This window comes from Myxocyprinus asiaticus, chromosome 44 (assembly GCF_019703515.2).
Source record: "Myxocyprinus asiaticus isolate MX2 ecotype Aquarium Trade chromosome 44, UBuf_Myxa_2, whole genome shotgun sequence".
NCBI classification, from domain to species: domain Eukaryota; kingdom Metazoa; phylum Chordata; class Actinopteri; order Cypriniformes; family Catostomidae; genus Myxocyprinus; species Myxocyprinus asiaticus.
This window is the reverse complement of record NC_059387.1, coordinates 12,376,542-12,404,382: the sequence shown is the minus strand read 5'-3', so window position 1 is coordinate 12,404,382 and position 27,841 is coordinate 12,376,542. Positions and strand designations below refer to the sequence as shown.

Below are 27,841 nucleotides of genomic sequence, written 5' to 3'. Positions count from 1 at the left end.
GAGAGGAGAGAAACAGGCAGGGGAAAGAGGAGTGACTGGACAGATGATTGTGTAGAGGGAAGGGGACTCAGCAATCATGTAATGTGCAGAAGAGATGCCAGTAGCACAGTCCAATTCAATTTAGGGGATTAAAACAAAAGTAGTTCCCTTTGAAGACACTGGGCACTACGAGGTCCAATTAGTGAATGATTTACATTTGAGCTGTCTCTACGACCCATCAGGGATGGAACTGGCTTTTTCGCATGTGCACGTGTGTTCCCATGTGTCTCCAGTGTAAGGTAAAAACTTGATAAAGTGTTTGCTTTCCACAACAATGTTTTGTAAAAGAGAGAGATCAGAAAAGTGTCTATAGAGTTCTCTTACAAGAGGTGTTCAATATGTTGAGCTGAATGTTCTGTTGGTATCTTCTATTTTCTTGCTGTTCTTATATCATTTGTTATGGAGATTCTCAGATTACCAGAATCTCACCGCAGCAGGAAATAACTAATGGATTTTGAATTATTGGAATCCCAGAGTGGCCAATGTTTGATTCTACTGAAGGATTACATAAAGGTAGTATATTGGAAGTATTAAAGGCTCGAGATGGAAGGAAAGCTAAGAAAAGTTTGTTCTTTTTTATTCTGTTCTCTCTTGTTGTGTATATTCTGTATCGACAGAAATGTTTGAAATATTTTCACGTTTTTTTTTTTTTTTGTTTTTTTTTTTGGTATTCCAACACTGATATTTAATCAAAGTGTCAACTTTTTCTGACATGTATGCAGGCATACAGTGAGATTCAAGATCAATAAAAGTTATGTGGATATCATAGCATGCATTTGATTTAAAATATTTTAGTTCCAAATCTCTGACTTTCTGGTTACAAACTTTGGTATCTTGGAAAATCTGAACACAATTTATGAGATTGTTGAGTTCTCTTCTAGAACACGCATGTGAGATTATACCCATATACACTATATGGCCAAAAATATGTATACACCTGAACGCCATACCCACATTTGCATTTAATTTCAAAACCATTTGCATTAATAGGGAGTTGGTCCTCCATTTACAGCTATAACAGCTTCAACACTTCTGGGAAGGCTTTCTACTAGATGTTGGAACTTGGCTGTAGGAATTTGCCTCCTTTAAGTTACCACAACATCAGAGAGGTAAGGCACTTATATAGGGCAATGGGGCATGGTTCACAGTTGGCATTTAATTAATCCCAAAGGTGTTCAATGGTGTTCAGGTTTTGTGCAGGTCAGTCAAGTTCTTCCACACCAGACTAAGTAAACCATTTATTTATGGACTTTGCTTTGTGCACAGGGACATTGTCGTGCATGCTGGAATGGAGACGGGCTCTCCCCAAACTGGTCCCACAAAGCTGGAAACACACAATTCTGTGAAATTCTATAGTATACCATAGCATTAAGATTTGTCCTAAATGGAATGAAGGGGCCCAGCCAAACTATTCATTTGAAGGGAGTGTCCACATACTTTTAGCTATGTAGTTATGCATACTATAACTTTTTATTGGGTAAAGGCCATTTTCAAAGATGCCTTACTCTGATATAGTCTCTTTTACTTTGTCTTAAGTTTGATAATTCTACTAATCATCTTTACAATGATTTATCTTTACTATGGAGCACCTTATGAGGTGTACATTTCTCCAACACATGTATTCATCAAAACCTTATCAAAGAAAGTCAGGCTAATTTATCTCTCCAGACCTTAATTAAACATTAAAGAATAATTTATTCAATACGTGGAACTTACAGTACTTACCCCTAATATCACTCCCACAACTCTACAAATCCCCAACCTATCCATGATAATGATCTGGTCTGTCGCAATTTCCATTTCCCTCCTAACAGTCCGTTTTCGTTCAAGTGCCACTGAGAGGCAGAAACCTCCAGCTCTCAGCTGGAACAGGATGAATTAGAAGCCGGTTGTGACCCAATGTATACGGGGCCCATGAACGTCTGTAGAGGACCATAACAGAGATGAGTTTCCACACATAAAATTGGCAGATCAGATTAAACAATCCCTCTTGATGTGTGGGATGACTTTGACCCCCATCTGGGCTAAGCACCACCTCATTGTCCTGTCAGGTCTCTCTCATTTCATACTTTCCACAAATAAAATATACGCAGTAAATGAGAGGTCTTGGCAGCAAAGGTTTTGCTCAAATGGAAATATCACTGGGTTTTGATAAAGAATGCCATTTTAGAGCTTTAATTGCAACTACACTGCTACGTTAGAGAACAGTTTAGGGAACTGTTAAACTCAGAACTTCAGATTAACTTTACTTATTATACAAACAGTAACGTCATCTTTACACAAAGAAAATGCACAGCATCTTTATGATGCTGTCTACACTGGGATTGTCAAAGTTGCACATCAACTCCACTATCTGCTTAGTAACATGGAGTGATCAGCTCTAAGGTAGATTCAAAATAAGAAAGTTTAAAGACAAATCCAGCTGTATTTTCAAATTAAATCCATCAATAAAAAAGTTGACTTTGCATGGGTTATGTTAGAATTGTGCAATAATAATATACATGGATAGTTATTTTTTTGGTTTTAATGGGTAGTAATATTATACATGCATAATATGTCCTTAGACTATTTTTTATTTTTTTTAGTAAACATAAAAATTAATGTTAATGCATGTATAAGGGAAAGTGTATATTACAGGCGCTGTGATTGTAGGCACTGTTATTTGCCCTCATTAGTCTTTTTAAATTGTCCTGCATTGTTACAAATGAATTATCATAGACCTTTTACACATTTCTGGAATTTCGAACATGGAAGTAAATGATTGCAGGTTAAACCTCTGTAACCTTGAATAGGAAAGCAAATATTATCTTTGCATACCCATTCACTCCAACAGCAAAATAAAATATTTTCTATTATATTTCCATGACTTTTCACAAAAGGAAAACAATAAAGTTAGAACAGAGAAGCCAAATTTACTGTCACACCTTCAACAGCTGTATTTTGTTTTTTACTAATTCCAGGTGCAATAACACAAAGCATAATGTTATAAATTTACACTTAATAATTTTAAATTTGACAATGTAAAAAAAGTTTGCTAGATTTACACTGCTAATTTAGATGAAAATGTGTCATCACAGTCTGTGAAAAAGGTCTATTACAAAATTAGCAAAATCGGTTAAAAATAGTTTTCTTTGGAGTAAAGTATTGTTTCATAACATCGGTCCACACTGATGAACATGCCAACTTTCCAAAAGTATTTCATTTCAAATATCCACATAATGTTAGTAATGCCACAAGTGCATATACACACAATTAAAAATAAATGTTTTAAAATATAAGGCCAGAGATCATAAAATTGTGAGATGGCATTAATGTAATGGTCAGAAGTTATTTAAAAAAACAAAAAAAAAACAAAAAACAAAAAACACACAAAAAAAAAATAATAATAATAATAATATATATATATATATATATATATATATATATATATATATATATATATATATATAAAATGTGATATTTATAAGTAAACTATTTCATTTCAGACAGATGTAGACAGCTTCCAGTGTAGACAGCTCTATTGATTGTATTGGAAGCAATCAAGTGTGTCGTGGACCTGCAGAATACAGATGCAAAAATAGTTTGCAAACCTTTTGGAGTTACCTGTTTACATTAATTACTCATTGTGGTTTGCTCTTCAAATTTAATGAGTTGCAATGGACAAACACAGTCTGGGTAACACTTTACAATAAGGTTCCATTCGTTAACATTAGTTAATGCATAAGGTATCATGAACTTACAATGAACAATATATTTATTACATAATTTGGTTATCTTTGTTAATGTTAGTTAATAAAAATAGAATTGTTCATTGCTAGTTCATGTTAGTACATAGTGCATTAACTAATGTTAACTAATACAACTTTTCATTTTAAAACTGTATGTTGGAGTGAACATTAACTAAGATTAATAAATGCTTAATAAGTATTGTTCATTGTTAGTTCATGTTAACTAATGTTAACAAATGGAACCTTATTGTAAAGTGTTACCCACAGTCTGCTTAAACGAATAAGCACAAACAATTGTACCTCTTGGCAATACATATTGAACACATTGTTTCAACATTCACAGATCAGGCTGAAAAATGTATGTGAACCCTAGGGCTAATGACTTCTCCAAAGGCTAATTGAAGTCAGGTGTTCCAGTCAATCACTTGAGATTGAAGGTGTGGTGTTGGAGGTGCCCTGCTCTTTTGAAATGTTGAAAATAGGCTTGAATGACATGCCTCCCATAGGGAGTTAGTACACAAGGTTGAACTGTCTTTTTTTGTTGTCTGAATACTTTTCATGCATAAGTGGTGGTGATAATCAAATCATGCAAAGTCATATTACAACAAATGGTGTACGTAACATTGCTGCAAATCTGGTAGTTTACACATACTGATCTGGTAGTTAAAGCATGGATACAGAGAATTTGAAGAGAGCAAGAAATGTTCAAATAAATAGGGCCTTATTTGAATAAAACTTGAAGGTTATGGAGATGGTTTACTGGCATATATTCATCTGGTTCGGAAAGAAGCAAATAATAAGAAGAGATTCACTATTAAAAGTATCATCTTGACCATTTAACAGGCCTTGAAGGTCCTTGTTATAATACAAGCAGTAAACAATGAATCAGAAAGCATTAAGGTGCTCCATAGCATGTCCAACTGAATGTTAGATTTAATTTTTTTCAGCATTAGAATATATATAAATAATAATAAATATGAAATTATCTATCTAAATATTTTTCATCAAACTACTCTCCCTTCCCTTAGCAGGGTTGGGCGGATTATTTTAAGAAAGTATTCTTGGCTGAATATTGAATACTCTCTCTTAAATGTAAAGTATTCCAAATACATCAAATAAAAAGTAACGTATTCAGAATACAAGAATACTTTTAGAATACATACTTATAAAGGCAAAGCACAGTTGGAGGAATTATGTGTGATATGTCATTGTTATCTTATCTGAACAGCTAAACCTCCACTTTTATCTATTTTAAGTGAATCTGAAAAGCTAGTTTCTTTAAATTAGATTAGAGTTGTATACTAATGTTTTTTTTTAATTTATTTTTTTAATATTTCTTTTTATAATAATAATAATAATAATAATAATAATTATTATTATTATTATTGAAGGCAGAAGACAAAAGAAGGCAGTTTCTGGTCACCTACAATATTTTAATATTTTATCATTTTAATATTTTCCTTAAGCTTTGATTGGACTGACAAAGAATAATACATTTTGACACAAAATTAGATAAGAAATGCAAATAAACCGTATTTATTTTTTAGATGATAACATGATGCCATAAAGTAGCAAGGTCACGTGACAAAAATGTAGTATATTAATGATTGCTAGCTAGGCTACCAGTTTCAGTGACGTCAATTTTCTCCGCAGCCACCATATTTGTGACCATCAGTGGGAAGAAACAATGGCGGTGAATGGAAAAACACCCGAAAAACGATATCAAGTAAAACATAAAAATTGCTTTTGATCCACGCCATGTCCCAGGAAAAGTTTATACAGGTCTGAAAACAGCTCAAATATTGCCAAATTGAACTTTCACAGACAATTAAAATATTTTATCCATGATTCATCCATGGACGCAGGCGAGTCTGATGTGTGATCGGGCGAGTACATGCGCCCACCGGTACATCACCATAAACATCTCTCATTCAGAAGTTACAAATGTTTTTGTGTTGTTTTCTGGTCTGATTTAGTCACAGTATATATATATATATATATATATATATATATATATATATATATATATATATATATATATATATATATATATATATAAAAAAAACAATTTCTGTAATGATCCCGTCTGTATGAATGTAAGCGCTTCTTTTAACTTCTGAAGAAGGTTTTTGCCACATCTCACGGCGTAGCACAATGAAGGTATATGCAATATTGGTCACAAACATGGCGGCGCGGTCATACAGCAACGTCACATGAAACAGGTCAATTTATAAATTTTCTTTTATATCTCTTATATTACCAACACTTTTATTTTGGGTGCTTTTGATTCTTTTACTCATCATTTGTTTTGGTTTTTTATTGTTGTTTTATGTTTTTTTGCGGATCACTTCGTATGAGATATTTTTTTTTTAAAGTGAGAAATAATATGAATATGCCTGTATGTTATAATATGTGTGACACTGAACTATGAGGTAATTATGAGGTTTTTCTGTCGTCGTTTGGAATCTGATCTACTTCAAGTCCTTTTCCCTCTTTCATTCTTTGCTGTACTTTCTCCCATATTTTACCTATTCATAGTATTATTGTCATTAATAACTGCTATTTCTCAACAGTTCTGTAAGTTTCTGATGTGGACGGACTCCCCAAATGCTTATCATGAGCCATCTGTCTTCTTTACACAGAAGCCGCATCTGCAGCTGCTGCATAAATGTATTTACACAGCAACAATCATGGGAAACAATGTATCATGTGCACGAATGTTCTATTTGTGGAAATAATGTTTCCCACTGTATTGATTCTGCTGCACAGCTGACAGCACGCTGATTGTTAAGATGTGTCGGTGCGGTTGCCAGATATTAAATCCGTGAATCATTATACATAAATAAGGTGTTGCATTTCCTTTCTTTATTGCCAACCATCAGACCTTTTGGTGACCGTGGTTAATTTTTTGACTATCCCAAAAACACAACCCGTGATTATTGGTAACGCTTTAGATTACAGCCCGCAATTTACAGTGTAAGTACACTGAATTTACAGCGTACCTTTTTCGTATTAATAGTGTAACTACACAGTACGTACTTGTACCCACAGGTAACCTCAGGAGAAATACAGGCTGCTCTGGAAAAAGACTGTGTGGTTGTTTCAAGGAGCACAATACGATGATACTTGAACAAAAGTGAGCTGCATGGTCGAGTTGCCAGAAAGAAGCCAATGCCACAAAAAAGCCCGGTTACAATATGCCCGACAACACCTTGACACACCTCACAGCTTCTGGCACACTGTAATTTGGAGTGACAAGACCAAAATAGAGCTTTATGGTCACAACCATAAGCGCTATATTTGGAGAGGGGTCAACAAGTATTGTGCTCCTTGAAACAACCACACCGTCTTTTTCCAGAGCAGCATGTATTTCTCCTGAGGTTACCTGTGGGTTTTTCTTTGTATCCCAAACAATTCTTCTGGCAGCTGTGGCTGAAATCTTTCTTGGTCTACCTGACCTTGGTATCAAGAGATCCCTGAATTTTACACTTCTTAATAAGTGATTGAACAGTACTGACTGGCATTTTCAAGGCCTTGGATATCTTTTTATATCCTTTTCCATCTTTATAAAGTTCCATTACCTTGTTACGCAGGTCTTTTGACAGTTCTTTTCTGCTCCCCATGGCTCAGTATCTAGCCTGCTCAGTGCATCCATGTGAGAGCTAACAAACTCACTGACTATTTATACACAGACACTAATTGCAATTTAAAAAGCCACAGGTGTGGGAAATTAACCTTTACTTGCCATTTAAACCTGTGTGTGTCACCATGTGTGTCTGTAACAAGGCCAAACATTCAAGGTTATGTAAACTTTTGATCAGGGCCATTTGGGTGATTTCTGTTATCATTATGATTTAAAAAGGAGCCAAACAACTATGTGATAATAAATGGCTTCATATGATCACTATCCTTAAATAAAAGTTTTTTTTGTGTGATCAGTCATATTTTCAAAATCAGTGCCAAAATTTCACAATTTCTGCCAGAGTATGCAAATTTTTGAGCACAACTGTATATATATAATACCTATGTATCATTACAGAAAGGTACACAGTGTATGTTCTTGCTACATTGCTCGCAAATGTAAGATTGTTTAGCATAGAAGGTCATACATACCACGTGAAATTAGAACAGTTACACCTAAGTTATAAAATACTTAAAGTATAAATTATTTGTAATTTTCCAGGTTGATACCCCTTTATTCCCCAAACTTTGATTATTGTTCCCTTATACCTACACATAAGTAATTTATAGGTACACTATTACAAAAAGTTACGCTGTAAATCTGGTGTACTTACGCTGTAAATTGCGGGCTGTAATCGACTGTGTTTTCAAATTAGCCCAATTTGTTGTGAAAGCTGGCAACACTGCAGTCATGCGCTGCTGATACTCTAAAAGGAAGATAGAGGGAGTGTGTAGTGTGCGCTTTTGCGCTGTTTTGAAAAACTGTTTCTTACTTGAATTATAATATTTTTTTCTTTCACATCTGCCCTATTTGTGTTCATTATGAGAGAAGTATTCTAAAAGTATTCTAACAAAATGTTATAAATTAACTGTTTTCTGAAAACAGTTTTTTTTTTTTTTTCTTTTTTTGTATTCTGAATATGTAGCACCATTACATGTATTCCATTACAGCACAACCCTGTCCCTTAATATTACATTAAACTGATAAAATTATCACTTTATTTTAAAATGGTATGCATCCTGCTTGTTTTCTTGTGGAAAATTCCTATTTGGCAGCAGATACCTATATTGTTTAGAAGTCTGCCTTGCTTTGCCGGGCAAACTATTCAAACTGTAAAGTCACATTCACCTTAGAAGTAAGTCAGATCTCTATCAGGTTGACTGGGTTTCTCACATCTCCACAGCGAAGACAGCAAGGCTGTGAAAAGTGAACACAGGCTAGAAAAAGAAAGCAGTGGGTGCTTAGGGATGCAGGAAGACTAGCGCCATTCTTTGTGAGTGAAATAATTCGTTTCAATCTGTCACTCACAGAGGTGACAGGGCGTCTGGTTAAAGGCTGAAGCCATCAATAACATAGCTGTCACCACTGGTAACCACATCCAGTCACTGTAGCACATCTGCGAATACTAAATGACCTCAGGCAGGGCTAACAACACCCCTTCTGCGATAGGGAACTAAGCAGTGTTGAGGTCTCGACAAGGTGTTTAAGATGATGAGTACAGAAATAAAGCATGAATAATATGCTTTACTTGCAAATTACTGCTGCTTTTAAGTCATGTCAGATTAATCGTATTTATGAGATGAGTGCACATGAACACCACCACAATGTCGTAGTACTATTCAAAGTGGAACTTAAAAAATATTAATGGTTTTCAAACAGGTTTCATGAACATTCCCACTGTTTGCCATTGGTTGACTGTACAGATAGTCCCACCCCAAACTCATGCCTTTGGTTGATTCAGTTGCTGGGGTTTTTGAAAATGTTTGATCTGAGCTTGAAAAACCTTAAAGGAAACATTTTATATGTGCATAAACTCTCAACATTCACTTAAAAGTGCAATAGGCAGAGGTGGATTTTCTAGAGTTTTGCATTAGTCAAAATCAGGCCCGTCTCTTGCATTACTTGTCCCACGAAACAATATATTCCAGCCATGCTTGCAAATGGTATATTCCAGTTTTTACTGTTCAGAATATGGCCCCAAATGCACGTTTGGGATAGCTAGCTAATATTAGCTGGGATTGTGCATTATAAATCAAGTCCAATAGTGCGCTAACACCCACAGCATGCTTTTGTGGAGTTGAGGTGCAGGGAGAGGGATCTGATGAGCGGGAGCTGGGAAGAAGAAAACCTGTTGTACATCAACAGTAGCCACCTGCTATAGCTAGAAGCACCACCAACAAGCTTCTTTATGGGCACCAAAATCCTATTAAGTCCACAAAAATATCTATTATTATCATTCTCGCTCTCGACTCTCATGACTGTCTCTAGTCAGCAGCAGAATAAAGCCACCTCTTGAGTTTCGTTGCTTTCAGCCAATGACAAACGTAGAAAAATACTAAAAATTTAAGGTGCTATTTTGTGATTGATTGGGGTGGTATACAGCTCACCCTTAAAGTTTGCATTACTCAGCCCCAAGGTCACAATACACATTGAGGGGGACCAGTCCCCACCAGTAATCAGATATGGCCAGAATGCCCCCCAATAATTGATATCCTTGTTGCTGTTCTGCTGCAGTCCATTATGCACCACTGTCTAATTGTCAATATGTTGTTTCAGGAATAACATAATAGTTTAAAAGAGTTAATTTTTTAACATGCACAGTAGTCTAACACCGCTCATCAATGTCATATGAGATAGCCAATCAAATTTATGAAGGTGGGACTCAAGTTTCAGAAGCTGAGTGGGAACCTCGCGGATTATTCCAGCGCCGTGCAAACAATGACATGTTTTGACCATTCGTGCTCATGTTTCCACTCCTTTGCTCAAACAAATTCTTCGAACATTGCCCTGGACATTCGGAAGTGTTTAACCCACAGCTGAATGTTAAAGTGCCTGAACAGTTTAGATTAATTTACAATTTTAGCATACAGTATTTGTTCTATTTACAATTTTGAGCATTTATTTGATATGCATGCTGGTTAAAGCCTCAATAAAAGTCCAGCCTGAAACAGTAAAAAAAAAATATGACAATGTATACAATCACACTGTAGCCATGTTGACACAGAATTACATTTTGTTTCATGCACTAATGTAAAAAGGAATGCAGCTTTCTAATGATATAATTTTTATGTTTCTATCCCAACCGGTGCCAAGATATAGTCATTTAATTGATAGCTGTCGTTGAACCTTGTTTTTGAGAATATTGACTCTTAAGATTTCAAACAGTTGCCAGACAGAATTGGGAAATGTACTGTATTCAAACATACATTTAATAATTGAAACTTAAATAACAGGTTAAGAAAAATACAATTATATTGCAGGGACACTGCTTTTGCAGTGTGCACATGTGCATATTAATTCATTCAATGTCTATATAACAATATGGGCTCACAAAGCATATTGTACAGTGCTTAAAACATATCCATGCATTTACACTTGGGTAAGCACCTACACACACATCACAAACACACCACACGACACACACAGATCATGCATCCACCCGAGCGACTGAACACTTTGAAATGAGTTGCATCCACTCTATGTCTGTTCTCACATCTCTGACATAAAACAACATTTATAGATGAAATTAAATGAAAGCATTGACACAATTTAAAAGCTGAGACTTTTGTTTTATCTTTTAATAGAGTGCATCACATACTCAGTAAAACATGGTGTATAGCCAAGTGCATGACAATATATATATATATATATATATATATATATATATATATATATATATATATATATATATAAATTATGTATAGCCTAGCTTTATGCTGTATATGAGAATATGCTTGCTGTTGGTTTCATTCCTGTCCTTGTCAGTGCTAAGGAAAAGCACTATATGTACTTCTTTCTCATTCACTTATCACAAGGGTTTGACCCTCCATCAGGACACCATGCACTGATATTATTTTTGTCCTTTTGCAAATAATACAGCCTTCAAGTGAATGGATGCCCTGAGTGTACAGTCTGGTAATAGGGAAAAGCCTGTCTTTTCATAATGCAGCATATACTCATTTATCTTAATAATAAAGTAAATAACAGAAATGAAAAGCATTGCTTTTAGACCTACATGACAGTCTTGGTGTTTAAAAAAAAATAGAATTATGAATTGTACTGTATGTATTTTTGAAGGCTTCATGTGACTGTATTCATCGGATATAACCCAGTCTCATGAAAATTCATTCATATTTTACGAGTTGGCTTTTCGTATGATTTCATGCGAGTTCATTCGTATGAATTTGTACGATTTCATCACGTGCAAATGCTAGGATGTCTAATGCGGAAGCGCGAGTTTTGCGCATGAGGCATTCAGGACATGCTTATTAATATTATGCCCTTACCCACAATCCTTATCTAAACCTAACCGATCAGTAGAGTGTGCAAACATGATAGGAAGCTGTTGTGTGTGATAGAAGCATGTAATTGTCATGTATTAGATGGAAACGATGTCCAGTGAATTCATATGAGTGCAGTCGTACGATATCATACGAATTAGACAAATTTAGAAAAGTCGTATTAATCCTTATGATTTTGCCGTGAGAGTGTGTAGGAAGCTGCACAAGCATCCATGAATTGATGTTGCAAGTATCTTTTGTTTAGTGTCATAAACTTGAAATCTGACATTATGATTTGACAAAACATTATTGACCAAATAATAATAAAAATAAATAAATAAATAAATAAATAAAAACATTAGCATCTCTTCATAAGATCTATCAAGCCTAAAATACATATAGCACTTTATCTGAGTTTTAAGTGTTTCAAAGACAGTAAGGTGCATTGTTGTCTGAATGTTTCTCAATAAGTGACAAGGTACAATCATCAACAACACATGTATCGCATCAAACCCAGAGCAATTGTCAAATACAATAATTCCTATCATATACATATATTCACACAATGCTTAGCACCCCTACTGCCTCTCCACAGGCCTGAATAATTCATGACTCACACAACAGTGTGTCTGTGCCCAGCAGTAAATGATACCATCCCTCTTGGCATTAACAAGCTTTCTCAATATGTCAACATAGGTGTGGGAGCAATTTTTTGGCAAGATGCGCTGCAGTTTTGGCGGTTGATTTACACATCATGCATGTGTAACGAGGGCATCAGAGAACTTCATGTCTCCCTATCACTGTACGCCCATTGTACGAGGGGGCCTCAGTTTGTTCCTGGGAGGCAGCAGATGCCCTAATCCCAACCCCACCCTAATCCTAACCATTTGGATCCTGTAAGGCTGAGTACTCTGCAAGAAACAACCAGAAGCATCTTTTTCCCATCACAATCACTGTACACACACACACACACACACACACACACACACACATAAGGCAATGGAACGTTTTCACCAGCAATTAAGTTATTCATCAAGTCAGCCAATGCATTAGTTATAATCTACCACACTGAAATTGTCATGTCAGTGTGAATGACAAGTAACCATTAAACACAGTATAATTGTTCAGACAAAACAGCTATTAAATTGAACCCATATGCTAAAATATTAAGCTATTAAGAAATGTCCTACCTGTAACTTGAAGACCCCAAATGTGGCCTTGCACTTAGGGGTGTTGCTAATAAATGTCTTCATGAGATTTTCGATATCCAAGCGACTGATGTTAAACACAAACAAGCACCAGAAGATGATGTTTTTGCTCAGCTGAAGTTTTAGTACCTTCCGCAGGGCGACAAATCACAAGAACATGAAGCTCTAACCCATACTGTTTTTTTGTTTTGTTTTTGTGTAAATTATTATAATTTCAAAGGATGAGTAAAGCACAATATTCTTCTGAAAAAAAAAAAAAAAAACTTAATATTGAGCATTGATTAATTTGTATTCATATAAACTGTAATATTACAATACAATATTTATTATTAAACAACAGTGATGACAAAATAACACAATTTAATTGTAATTTATTGTTAAATTTCTGTTTCGTTGTTAACAATCACTTTATTTTAATTTTTTTATTTTATTTTATTTATTTATTTATTTATTTTGCTTTTGTGCAAATAAAAGGAAAAAAGGGAGAATAAAAAGTTCACTAGTATCCATCCCTATCACAAGGGCTCTCTTCAGTTCGGCAGAGCCCTGCCCATAAGCATGACAAATCTCTCCGAAATGGGATGCCATTGTTATTAACAAATCATATACTGTAAGTGAAAATTGCATTATAATTACTGCATAAATAGAATTAAATGAATACATTTCGTTGATACTGTTTTCCAGTCTTGCTCACTAGGGGGTGCTTCCACCCTAAGCACCCCCTTCCTGCGCCTTTGTATGTTAATGTGGGAAGGCAGTTTAAACAGTGAAATGGTGTAAAGTTGCAACTCACATGCAATGTATTGTGTGTAATGGCGATTTTGTGTGCAAGAAACCAATTGAAAATATGTTCAATGGGTTTAGAAGCTGCTAGAAAGTAAATTATGTCTCTTGCAAATAGTGAAATTGCATTATGGATGTGGTGCTCTTCCCTATAAAGTGACTATTGCTAGATACACTACCGGTCAAAAGTTTTGAAACACTTGACTGAAATGTTTCTCATGATCTTAAAAATCTTTGATCTGAAGGTGTATGCTTAAATGTTTGAAATTAGTTTTGTAGACAAAAATATATTTGTGCCAACATATTAATTTATTTCATTATAAAACTAAAATGTAATTTATTTATTTATTTATTTTTTAATTGATGACTTGGACCAAATAATAAAGAAAAGCAGCCAATAAGTGCCCAACATAGATGGGAACTCCTTCAGTACTGTTTAAAAAGCATCCCAGGGTGATACCTCAAGAAGTTGGTTGAGAAAATGTCAAGAGTATATGTCTGCAAATTCTAGGCAAAGGGTGACTACTTTGAAGATGCTAAAATATAACACAGTTTTGATTAATTTTGGATTTGTTTTAGTCAACATAATTTCTATAGTTCCATTTATGTTATTCCATAGTTTTGATGACTTTACTATTATTCTAAAATGATGAAAAAAAAAAAAAAAAAAAAAGAATAGAAAATATATAATAAAGAATGAGTAAGTGTTTCAAAACTTTTGACTGGTAGTGTAGCTGGTTCCAACCAATACACCACTAGTCAGGGAGTATGAATTAAACTTTGTTAGCTAATAAAAATGCAATTGTTTATTGATAGTTCATGTTAACTTATGTTATCAAATGGAATCTTATTGTAAAGTGTTACCATATAAATTTATAATTTTAGTATTTCTTTTATTATTTGTTTTGCCAATCCAAACCATATTCATGCTTTATATGTTTGTCAGTTTGCATTTGCAGTGCAAATTCAAACATTCAAATACAAAACATAATTTTATATTTACTTTTAAAATAAAATTTATTTATTTTTCATATTTTAAAATTTTTTGTATTAAGGCATGCCGTGATGTGTATAAGTGGCTCCAAAAATAAATTAATTCACTTTAGCAGAGGAGGTAACTATCACTAGATAGCTTTTTTATGTTTCATATTGGGTGTATGAACTGGCTAGCTCTTGGAATGATTTTATTTTATTTTATTTTGTTTTGCCAAAGTGAGCCAAATTCACCAAATAAATAACCAAATTTGCAGTGCATTTGAATAAGAAATATAATATTGTTTGTTTGTTTGTTTTATTATTTTAAAATGTTTTGTATTTTATCATTGTACAGCCCTATCCCAAGTGCTCATGAAAAAAATAATGAAATTGAATGAAATTAGCCTAAATTAATTCAATACTGCCCAATTTCTGATGATAGTAATGAATGTGTTGAAAAGACCTCTGATGACTGCCATTAAACGTAAATCTTGACTTTTTTATTTTCATCTGGAAAACTGCCTGAGTTAATGAAATAACTGGATTAATCATTACCTGCACTGTTTCAGAAGCAAAGACCCGGCCTTCCAATTAATTAGTAGCTTTTATGTTATGAAATCTGCCGATGCACACACATTTGCTTTATTGCTCAGACCCCAGATGTCATTAAGAAAAGATGGGAACATGTTCCACATATTTGTGCTCCACCAAGTGTTGCCATCTGCTGCTTCAGCTGTATTTCATCTGGTGAAGGAGCTGGTTGGCCATAAAGCAAGGCCATCATAATGCATCACTGTTCTGCACCACAGTCACACAGCATACAAGAGCAATATAATAACTTGTTGAACTTCAGCCTTCAGGATGACGAAACTGTGCTGAACGGTTATGGAAAGTGTGCAGTGGACAGCAGTGTGTGTGTGGGTGTGAAAGAGAAAGTTTCAAATATCTAATCATATTGTTTGCCCTGAGAACAAATAAACACTGTTCAATATCCTCATAAAGAGGTTCATAATAATTATATCCTCAAGGTTTGGCTGTTGATATCTAAGGGCTTAATCTCAATCTCTGGAGTGATACATGCTTGGCGGCTGTGGCCATTCAAGTGAGATATGTTTATATCTTAATATAGATGATGCTATCCTTCTTCCATGACATTAATTTAGTGTAGGGGACCTTAGAGCCTTTTACATTATGCAAAATAATTGCAGGGGCACATTTTACAAGAAGTCAGTTTCATCTGGCATGAAGAATGACAGACTTTTTTGTTATTAAGAGAGTGAGGATCGCAAATTACAGTTCCAAACAACTAAAGATATTAGCCCATCAGTGAGTAGTGCATTTCAGCAAATGAAACTTAACTAAAAAAAATAAATAATAATAAAAAAAAAAAAAAATCCTGCCGTTTATTATTAGGGAACTTTTCCATTCTTATGTGCATTCTTATGCACTTCCATTTACAGTATATATGGTCATCAAGAACATAGCAGTAAGTGTGGCAGCAAAAAGCGATTTGTATTTTTCAAAACTCAGTTCATATAGACTACTTTTACTGTGCATTTGTTTTGTTTTTTGGAGCCCCCAGTCACTATATTATTTCCCTATAGGAAAATAGTGGTGCAAACGGTCTTTAAAATGTGTTCAATGTTACATGGAAGAACAAACTCAAACGGGTTTGGAACAACATGCGGGAGAGGTAATGTGACAGAATGTTCATTTTTGGGTGATTTATTTATTTATTTATTTTTTTTAAAGATAATGGGGCAGACATGGCTGTGGAGATACTTTCAGTGTATTAATGAAATAAAGTGGCACCATTAGCAATGCAACCCAGATACTACTCAGAGTCTGTAGAAGTCAATGCTGAATGCCCAGAACCAGTATTGAAATTAAAAATTCATTAGACCACATTTAGCTTAATTGTATTTGATTTTAATGGGAGGCTACTGGAGGTACAACTAAATGGCCAGCATGTTATAGCATGCAGAGATAAGTGATCTCAACATAATGGAGATCAACGGCCCACATTACCAAAATGTCAGCTCTGAGTGAGTTATCAGTTTGAACGTTTCCTTTTCTGTTCTAAAAACAGACCTCACCAACTTTAAAGGGGCTTCCAGTTTTAAAATGATAAAGAAACTTTTATGAAATGCCTCCACATTCAGAATGCCAGCACTTAGCCTTGGGGATTGTTTCCTGTTTTTTTGTTTTTTTACTTTATATTAGGTGTCTTTAACTACTATGTGCTTAAGCATTTGATATAATGCACTTATTATGTTCATTTGTGTTGTTGCATTGAGCTTAAATTTAAAGTACCTGCATTTAATTACATTTGCAGTTACACTGTTAACCTTAACCCTAACCCTACCCCTACTCAAATGTGAATCTTGTGAGAATTTTTCAGAACAATATGTGGTTACACAGTAAGTGTGTTTTATTATATGTATTGTTATGTTAGTACATGCACTGCCTTTCTCATACACATACAGTTCTCTCCCTTTTCTTTGTTAGTGGATGCAACTATTTGAAATTCATTAACAATACTCTGAATAGAAGTTTTCAGGATCTGAGACTTCCTGAAGCTCTGTCTCTGTCTCTCTTAACAATTGTTAAATGCCAATAACTAGGGATGGGCGGATCGATACTAAAATATTGATACTTCTGATACTGAAGTGGTATCAAAAATATCGATCCTCACATAAAAATATCAATTCTGAAGTTTTTTTTATTTATTTATTTTTGTATCTAAATTATTTAGATAACATGAATATTTATGCATCTCATAAGCTTCGAAGTGGAAAAAAAGAATTATATTGGCGAATTGTTGCATGGAACCAGAACTATATAGAAATGCTAAAATACACTAGCAGTCAGACAGTGCTCACCCTTTCAGACATAGTGCTCGTTCAAAGAGGGAGCAGTGCTTTCCTGAGGTAATGACAGAAAAACAGCATCTGGAGTTATTCACACCAAGTAATGACAAACCTAGACATGATGTATTATAATGGGCTTGTTTGACAATTTTTACAGGCTTATTTAAATTCAGGCGTTAAAACATTAATAAATGATACCCTTATGAAAACTACTAATGGATTTACTGTAGTAATATTGTATTAACCATGACTAGTAACCACAACTGTAGTTTTTACTGTAGACTTTTTTTTTTTTTTTTTTTTGGCAGTAAGCATGGTTTTGCTACAGCATTACTGTAGTATCCACATTGTAACTTAATAATATCTATGGTTTATTTTGTGGTTTTATATGTTGTTTATACTTACAAATTTTTAAAAGGTAAACAAAGCAGCCTAATCATTTTCTGCTTAGGCCTATAAATATATAACAAAATTTAATAATTTAAGTTGCACATTTTATCCAAAGAACTCGTAAAAATTTAATTTATCAGAGATATCAGTATTGATATCGATATTGGCGATACTGGCCTAAAAGTATTTGGTATCGGATCGAATAGAAAATAAGTGGTATCGCCCATCCCTACCAAGCACTCATTGCAGCAAATATTAAACACAAATACAAACATTAAAATAAATGAAAATAAATCAGTATAGCCTACAAACAGATGAATTAATTAGTATATCAAGAATGTTTAAGATATACCCGAGGCTGATTTGCGTACACATATTTTAACATAATGTGGGGAACATCATTATTTAGTAAAACAGCATGCAGAATTAGCAAAATGCATTAGAATAAATTAGTAAATAAGAATAAATGAGGCTCAAGAGTGAGCCTCTCTAATTTTTCCAGAAGTGAATACTGAAAAAAATATAAATTATTCAAAAGAATAAAATAAAATACAAATAAATAATAATAATGTTAAAGCTGTAGTATGTAATTGCTGCTCCACAGGCATCACCAAACGGAACTGCACAAATAAACAATGTTTTCAGAACAGTTTTCTGAATACGCCCCCCTTCTGCCATTGGCCAAACTAAGAGATAGCCCCGCCCTCAACTCATGCCATTGGTTGAGTAATGCTGTTGAAGCGGGTCTAAGTGATTTTCAAAGTGCCACAGAAAGACAGTGCTTACAGTTTCCAAGAAAATTTACCTATGAATGGCATACTTATAATTGTCTCTGCATATTAAGCTGGAATAGGAGAAGGTATCTTAACACAGAAAAAGTGACATACTTCAGCTTTAAATTTATATAGGGCCTTTCCAGAGCTCAAGGACACTTAACATTATCAAATTTAATACAGTTTAAAAGAATAAAAAAAAAAAAAAGAAAAAAAAAAAGCATGTTTCAGGTTCTTTGTATCATGAGCAGGAATATTCTACATAGATGTACACTCTATGGAGCATTTTAACCTTTATGGGGCATTTTAATTTATTTCTTTATTTCTTTCTTTATTTTCTTGGGAATAAAGTCAGATAATTAACTTAATCGCTGATGTGGATATAAAGGTGGTCAACTTTAGGAGACAAAGACGTGCTCCTCGGTGAAATCATCACTTCAACTCAGGAATTTAACATCACGCTCATGTTGGTTTATAAATGAATACATGGGAATCATTACGTGTGAATCATGTGATACATTACCATAGACATTTCAAGAAGTGGAAATTGTATATGATGTAGGATCTTAGTTCATGTTATGCACGACAACTTCCAGACGTGCGCAATAAACAGAGACCGCAAGAATCGAGACCACGGCCATCCGATTTGCAATCACACTGTGCGAATTTTCATTCATAAAGTTTACACTTAAACTAGTAGCCTAATATTGGCTTCACAGACTCATACATTTGTATGATGATTATTTAAAATTAAAATAAAAATATTTTAAATTATTATTTTTTTTCTATTATTCGGATCAATTTGTCATTTGTTTTGAAGTCATTATTCGTGCATCGGGCACACCCCTAATATTTACATTAGGCAAGGCAAGTTTCTTTATATAGTATATTTCATGGCAATGGCAATTCATAGTGCTTTAGATAAAAATGATAAAGGAAAAACAGTACAAGATAAAATCAATTTTAAAAAGTAAAAAATATTAAAATGAATAAAAAAAGAAAAAGAATACAGAAATAAAATGATGCTGTGCAATCAGTAAGTGCAGGACAGTGCTTATTGAATAAATGCACAGTTAAACAGATGTGTTTTCAGTCTGGACTTGAATATGGCTACTGTTGGAGCACACCTGACCTCTTCTGGAAGCTGATTCCAGCTGCGGGTGGCATAATAGCAAAACGCTGTCTCACCTTATTTTGAATGAACACTTGGAATTTCTAACTGACTCGATCCTAAAGATCTGAGAGGTCTGTTAGGTTAATATTTAACAAGCATATCTGCAATGTATTTAGGTCCAAGGCCATTGAGTGATTTATAAATTAGTAATAATACTTTAAAATCCATTCTAAATGTAACTGGAAGCCAGTGTATATATATACAAGGACTGGAGTAATATTCTCAGAGTTTTTGGTTCGGGTGAGAATCTTGGCAGCAGCATTCTGAATGAGCTGCAAATGTCTAATGGTCTTTTTGGGAAGGCCGGTGAGGAGTCCATTGCAGTAGTCCACCCTACTGGTGATGAATGCATGAACACGTTTTTCTAATTCTTGACTAGATACAAAACATCAAATTCTCGCTATATTTTTTTAGATGAAGGTAGGCTGATTTAGTTATTGCTTTGATTTGACTGCAGAAACTCAGGTCTGACTCAAAAATGACACCAAGATCCCTGGTCTTTAGACCCTAGGAGTCAAGGTATGTGTTCACCTTGGGAACTTTGCCTTCGTTGCCAAATACTTCTGTATGACCTCTGTCTTGTCATTATTTAACTGAAGGAAGTTACGGCACATCCAACTGTTAATCTTATCTATTAACTGGCACAGAGAGTCTATGGCAGTGTTTCCCAACCTTTTTTCTGCCACGGCACACTTTTTACGACTAAAAAATTATACGGCACAACACTATCCCACATAGGCTAACCATCGTCAATATTTTTCCTTTTCAAGAACTTGTCCATGTTTTCGGTCCATCTTAGTAGCATGTTTACTTGTAATGTCTGAAATTTGGCTATGCAAAAACAAAACAAAAAACAAGTCACATAGGTAGGTCACACTGTGTGAGGTCACAGGTGGCAAGAGCACTAAATGGGTAATGAAAAACAACAAATTTGCTTCTTTTCTAATTTGTAGATTTGTTCTTGCAATGCCACAACAAATTACAGGGATGCAAACTCATGTGGGGCAAAAAAGGTAAGACAATCACTGGTCCACGAATTTTTTTTCTGGGCATATTTTTCTTTTCTTTTTTTTTTCTTTTTTTTTTTTAAAGAATAAGCTAAAAGCACCAATTCCAGCTATTTTAGTGATTCAAGTTTATTCAAGTTTACAATTGTGCAGAATTAGCTGCAAAATAAAGAGTATTTTGGTGAGGCTTGCTTCTGTTTCACAAATTTATTCAATTTTATTAACTGATTAGTTCAGTGACCCCTTCTGGAAATGTCACTAGGTGGCAACAAATGAGCGTCTTATGTGCTATGAGTGAGTCAAGTGAATCATTTGGAGTCCTTCATGACCGAAATCTACCAAAATAATTTATAGTTTTTAAGCATTAAAAGAACAAAGCAGATCTATAGTCTTCCTTCAGTCTGAGCATTATTTTTCATCAAAAAGACAACAATAATAGTGAGTTTCAATAACGTCCTTACCTTCTCCTTTATTAAAACTTGCATGTCTACAAATCTACTGACTTCAGTATAAGAATTATAAACACAAAGCAGATGTACGGTATCATTTTCCCACATTTAAACTGCTGAGCATGACTTATCAGAAAAGACCACAAACTCAATTATGTTCTTTCGTCATTGTAAAGCACATTTCACATGAGTTGAGTCGAGGCGTCAACGCTCCGTTCAAAGCCAGCGTCAAGTGCCGCATTGCCCTCCACATGACAAGAGTTGCAGAAAGCGTCACAGAGTGGCGATTTTACGAGTTTGCCACGTAAAAAAGCGGGAGGTGTGCACAATAAACATTGAAAACATGTATTTGGAAGAGAGAATAAAAGCATGCAGTTGCTTTGATAGCAGAAAGTAATAAAAGGACTCGTTTATGTTTAGGTCTAAGCGTTTTCTTGGTGAATTTAAATGAGTTCAATAACTGTAGTCTCTGATATTCGTAAACAAGGTCATATTTAATTAAAAGAAATTATGAGACATTCAATGTCTCTTAACAAATGTGGACAGTTTTTAAATATTTCTTGTTGCTTAATACTCTCAAAGATATTATGGGTGAAGCAAAAACATGTGTGAAAAACACTTTGGTGTAAAGTGGCGTCACTTCATAGACTTCAATGTATTCTGCAGCGCTGACGCGAGTCATGTAAGACTGAGAAAATGAACGTACAGTGTATATATATAAATATATATATATATATATATATATATATATATATATATATATATACACACACATACATACGTGCAGCCTAACAGTCCATGCCTTGAAATGAACCATCAATACTTCATTTAATACACATTAATTAGCTAAGCAACAAGGTTTGTTCTTGCATTGTGCAGAGAAGGAAGTTCCTTGTCTTGGTTTGTTGGGAAGAAAGTCTTTGTTTTTAGCTTATTTGATGGCCTGGAGTTTCGTTTGATGGTATAGTCCATTTCAGACGAAATCGATCGTGGATGGAGGATCGGATGTGGCTGCACTGGGACCTTCAAAACCTCTACATTTTGTAAAACTCCGGAGAACTTAACTTAATTAGTCAAGGCAAAAGAGTTCTACCCAACCTGTTCTTTCGGTCACATGGATTCCAGCTTTCATTGTTAAAAGAGGATAATTCAGTCATAGACTGTTAAAATAAGAGTATGATGCAAGTTAGTCAGGATTACTTTATCAAATCAAATCAAATCAAATCCCTTTATTGTCACTCAACCATATACACAAGTGCAACAGTGGGTGAAAGCCTTGGGTTCAGTTACAAGCAACATAGCAGTATGACAATTACAATAAACATCTGATTTACACATAACACAATTTACACATCTTGTTACACAACACAATATACAATATACACCTAATAATATTCAATATACAGTATACACAAAATAAGAAGACTGTATACAATGAAAATACACTGTATACAGTACACTGCTGCAGCACCCCCAGCACCCCTACTTCCCGCGGCAGGGTTGGGGAGTAGCGAAATACATGTAACGGGAATACGTATTTAAAATACAAAATATAAGTAACTGTATTCTACTACAGTTACAATTTAAATAATTGGTATTTAGAATACAGTTAAAAAAGTATTTTGATTACTGAAGAGATTACTTCGCATTTTGCTGTCATTTGTTTCATTTAATATTTAGTCCTTTCAGATGGAAAACATTTATACATATAAATGATGCAATCCAAAGTGCATTTGAACAGTGGTGAAACACTTTCTTATGAAGTGTTACATTCATACGAGCAGACAGACAAGTACGTTTGAAGTAAGTTTGGAGCACGAGAAATATAAATAAACCTTGTGTAAATTGTCAGCTTTATGCTAAGCTAAAATGCTATTTCTAGCCATTTTACATGCACGTTACCAGGCACAATCATATTTTGTTATCGAGAAAATTAATGTTGGATCATAATTTCTTATTATTTTTGTATTGTTTTCCTGTAAAAATATCTAAAATGCCTTAAAACAAGATCAATTTGATTTATCTTGTTTTAGAAACAACACTGCATAAGATATTTATGTTTTTCAGAGAATGTATTTTTAACATGTGTATTTTGTCTTACTGTACTGGCAGAGTTTTTATAGCCAAAACAAGTGAAAAAATCTACCAGTGCTGAAGAAGTAATCCAAAGTTTAGACCTTGAGTAATCTAATGAAATATGTTACAAATTACATTTTACAGCATGTATTCTGTAATCTGTAGTGAAATACATTTCAAAAGTACCCCTCCCAACCCTGCCCGCGGCTATGGATTGAGGTTATGCAGACGCGGACTGGCAAAGGTTAGCGCAAACCAGCAGCTGCGGTCAAGGATCCATAGATGTTTTTTGGCTTACGTTTATAAAACATGGTGTTCGTGACATTTTACACTGCCTGTCCACTTGGAATCCTACAGTGTTATGGTGGCCAAAAAGGCATTCGTCTTTGTAATATACTGACACCTATTAGCCTGGATGTTTCACCACATTAAAGCAAATGCTTTCAGTTACCACTGCCATTACCAAGATATAGTGAATTTTATTTGGCTGGTCATGCAATTTTAATATGAGGTGACCCATTCCATGCTTTTATTAGGCTGCTGATACGACTGTCTTTATCTCATGTGAGTGTATATGAGTTTTTTGTTTTCTTTAGTTTTTTTTCTGAGGAAAAAAAATAATAAAAAATACTAAATGTTTTCTAAAGTCTTATAATGTCTGCTCTTCAAGTTAACCTTGAATTTTTATATTAAGCTCCACTTCAGTCCACACCATATGTGCCCTTTGTTGCTCTTACTGCCTCTTTTTTTTTTTTTTTTTTTTTTTTTTTGAGAGACTTCCTCGCAATCCTTGCATGCCCTTGTTTTAATCCTCAAAGCAACTCACAGCACGTAATCAAAATATTATTCATTTCATGTGGCAGTGCAAGGATCCTCTGCGTTGAACACTGTCAGCAAGACTTTCCTCTGCAAAATACTATTTGGAACTTTTTTATCATAAATAAATAATGCCTACTAAAAATCAATGCAGAAGCATATGTGGCTTCAGATCTGGGCTCATATAGTGTGGTACTGGCTCATATAAGGCAGCATGGCTTCTTTTCATTCAAACATATTTTCAAGGTCTTCTCTCATAAGGTTACCTAGGAAGAGCCTGAGCGTTTAATGGTTTAAGAGAGCTGCAAACAAACATGACATTATCGGCATTAAGGATGAACATGTTTACCATAAATCTAATCTTTTCCTTATTGCTTAATTTAAATACAATTGCCTCAGACCTCAACCAGATGAAGTTAATTATTCAGCTGCACATTGTCGAGCGGAAGCATTATTCCTCTTTAGCCTAATGGATTTTGAGCTGATTGTTTTTTGTTGTGGTACATTTTGAATATTTCAAACTACTTAAAGTGCAGAAAATGCCGTCTACAGTGCCATCTGTTCTTGTGCCTGTTCTAATGATTCATTGTTCAGTTTAGCTCTTGATACTAAAATATTCCTCACAAACTGCAGGCTATGCATTTCCCTTTACCTAAACAAAAAAATTAAAATAAATAAATAAAATAAAAAAATAACTGAGCTTTTCAAACATTCCAAGTTTTTAATAGTGTCATGGGTAATCAAGCAACTATTTAAAGGAATAAAGTTAAGCTCAATCGACAGTTTTTGTGGCATAATGTTGATTACCACAAAAATAAATTTTGACACGTCCTTGCTTTTAAAAAAAAATAATAATAATAAAATTAAGGTTACAGTGAGGTACTTACAATGGAAGTGAATGGGCCAAATTTTGGAGAGTTTAAAGGCATAAATGTGTAGCTTATAATTGTATAAAAGCACTTGCATTAATTCTTCTGTTAGAACTCATGTAGTTGTTTAAATAGTAATTTTTACAATCATTTTAGGGTTTTAGGGTTTGTTGACATTACATTGTCATGGCAACAAAGTTGTAAAATTGGCTATAATTTTACACAACAAAGGTTAGTAATTGATATTATCAGACTAAAATAATGTTTACACGCATATCCTTTGTCTTGTGGTTATACTTTTGAAACAGTGAGTATTTTAACATTCAAAAACTGGCCCCCATTCACCTCCATTGTAAGTGCCTCACTGTAACCAAGATTGTTTTTTTTTTTTTTTTTTTTTTTTTTTTTTTTTTTATAAAGATAATGAAGAAAGTGTCTAAATTAATTTTCGTGGTAATCAATATTATGCCACAAATGCTGTTGATTGAGCTTACCATGTATTGAAAATAGACTGTTTCTTTAAGGACTTTGCAATTAGGGCTCTAGACTGTGACTAAAATTGTTGTGAATACAATCAGAGAGAAATGAGACTAATAACGTGGTAAATGTTGTAAATGTTTTTGTCTGCTGAAATCTGTGAAATCAGTCTCTGCTTTTCGAATTTCTTAGCTGATGCCAGTGGCCTAAGCTTGAACTACAGTTGATCACTTGTACACCTTTGCAAGCACAAGAATAAGTAAACATTATCTTATTGAAAATATTTAGTAGTATTTACATTAATATTCTGTTGTTAATATACTAATAAATTGTTAGACTATCTTACTAGCTGGAGATCAAAAGACATGCAATATCAAAGGCACTGAGCAGCCCATTTTCAAGACATGAACATACGGCACATGGTGGCAATTGTCTGGAATTTGGGTGCAAAAAATTTTGGAACTAACATCCAGATTTCTCATGAGATTATGTTTTTTTTTTTTTTTTTTTTTTTTTTTTTTTGTGGTGGGTAGCCAGGGAATAATTCAAGGTCTTTGCAATCAGGGCTCCAGAATGTGACCAAAATTGTCAAAGAGGAAAGAAAATGCAACAATGATTTAAAATCTGTTTGTGTCTACATGCTGTTTTGTAAGATTTGGAGCTCATGCCAGTGTATCCTACACTGCAATTCAGCATGTTTCTTTTGCGTTGTCCTCGATGCATGCAAACATGAACACAGTGCGACCCGTAATTTTCAATTCATGAATGAAAGACTCTGTTACGCTGTTTATTTTTAATGTATTATTCCAACAGATTCGCAAATCAGTATCTTAGTTTTCAGTTTTAAACACCTTTCCATGGTTTAAGATCAGTCTAACAACAAAATTCTAGTGAAGAAGTCAGTGCTTTTGAATAATGATCTAAATTGAGTGATTCTGTAATTTGGCTATTCAGAATAAATACATTTATACATAAAACATTTTTTTTTTATAATAATAGTAATAATAATAATGATTTGGCTCATAAATGTTTCATTTTAAGAACCAATGGCTCCCTTGGCGTTTGTGTGGAGCCCTGATTGCAATCTATAATACGAGTGGAGGAATTGAACTTGAATGTTTGTTTCTTTTCTGTTATTCTTTGGCTTTGGTGCAGATGACACTTTAAATATTGGAAACCATAAATATTCTTAATCTCATTTTCCCTGACCTTCAGATGGAGCTGATTCCAGAGCCAGACCCTGATGAAGAAGGAACCAAAATAAGTGTGAGTATGTAATCTATGGCTATATTTGGAGTGGAATGCTAGCATACTGCTTACTTCAATGTAAATAAATAAATAAATATAATTAATAAAGAAAAAAATAAAGAAAGAAATATTGTGTGAAACAGTGTGACACAGTATGCAATATGCAATGGTAATCTATGTTTATTACCAGCGGTAATATGGTTCCCTATCTGTCACTCACTCGATGTTGTGTCGATGTAGTGACACTAGGGGTCACTCTTGGGAGCCCAAGACACCTCTGGTCTTTGATAAATGAAAACTGGCGAGTGGTATTTGCATACCACTCCCCCGGACATACGGGTATAAAAGGAGCTGGTATGCAACCACTCATTCAGATTTTCTCTTCGGAGCCGAACGATCGATGTTTACTGAGCTGATTTCCCACGACTGTTCATTCACCTCTGCTGGATCTGATGGCGCATTTCAGTGGCTTCTCCCCCCTCTGCACTGGTGCACTGCAGAGAATGCCCCTGGGCACTTCAGCAGAAATAAAAGAGTATATTTCTCTAAAAGAGCGGCGCACACGGATCGTCTTTTTTAAGACACGTCTTTTTAAAGATGCCTTTCCGTTTGTGTGTTATTCCTGGTTGCGCTCGTTATCTCTCGCCCTCTGACGGCCACGATCGCTGTCTTTCGTGTCTGGGCGCTGCTCACGCGGAGACAGCGTTTGTGGATGGGTCATGTACTCATTGCAAGAACATGTCCATGGCAACGATGCGGTCACGGTGTAGGGCTTTACTGGTTGTTTAGATCAGTGTTACTATCATAAATAATTGGTAATTATTTATTTGGTTATTAATTAATATTTAAATTAATTAATTGAATCTAACTCATTAAAACCTAATATGGGGCTCCAGTAAATGTAGTGCGCTACGTTAGGAGCGGGTTTGGTTATTAGCAATAATTAATAATTATCAAAGATAATTATTAATTATTAAAATCAATAGAACATTGATGA

At 34.4% G+C, this 27,841-nt stretch overlaps 1 protein-coding gene across 1 annotated transcript in view; it reads left to right on the top strand.

Annotated features, from left to right (window-relative positions):
* Positions 1-27,841, top strand: part of LOC127434748 (V-set and transmembrane domain-containing protein 2A-like) — a 56,839-nt gene that overhangs the window by 10,010 nt on the left and 18,988 nt on the right. Inside the window, exon 3 of the mRNA XM_051687701.1 lies at positions 26,812-26,862. Within this exon, the coding sequence (XP_051543661.1) occupies positions 26,812-26,862 (51 nt within the window). The remainder of the gene's footprint in view (positions 1-26,811; positions 26,863-27,841) is intronic.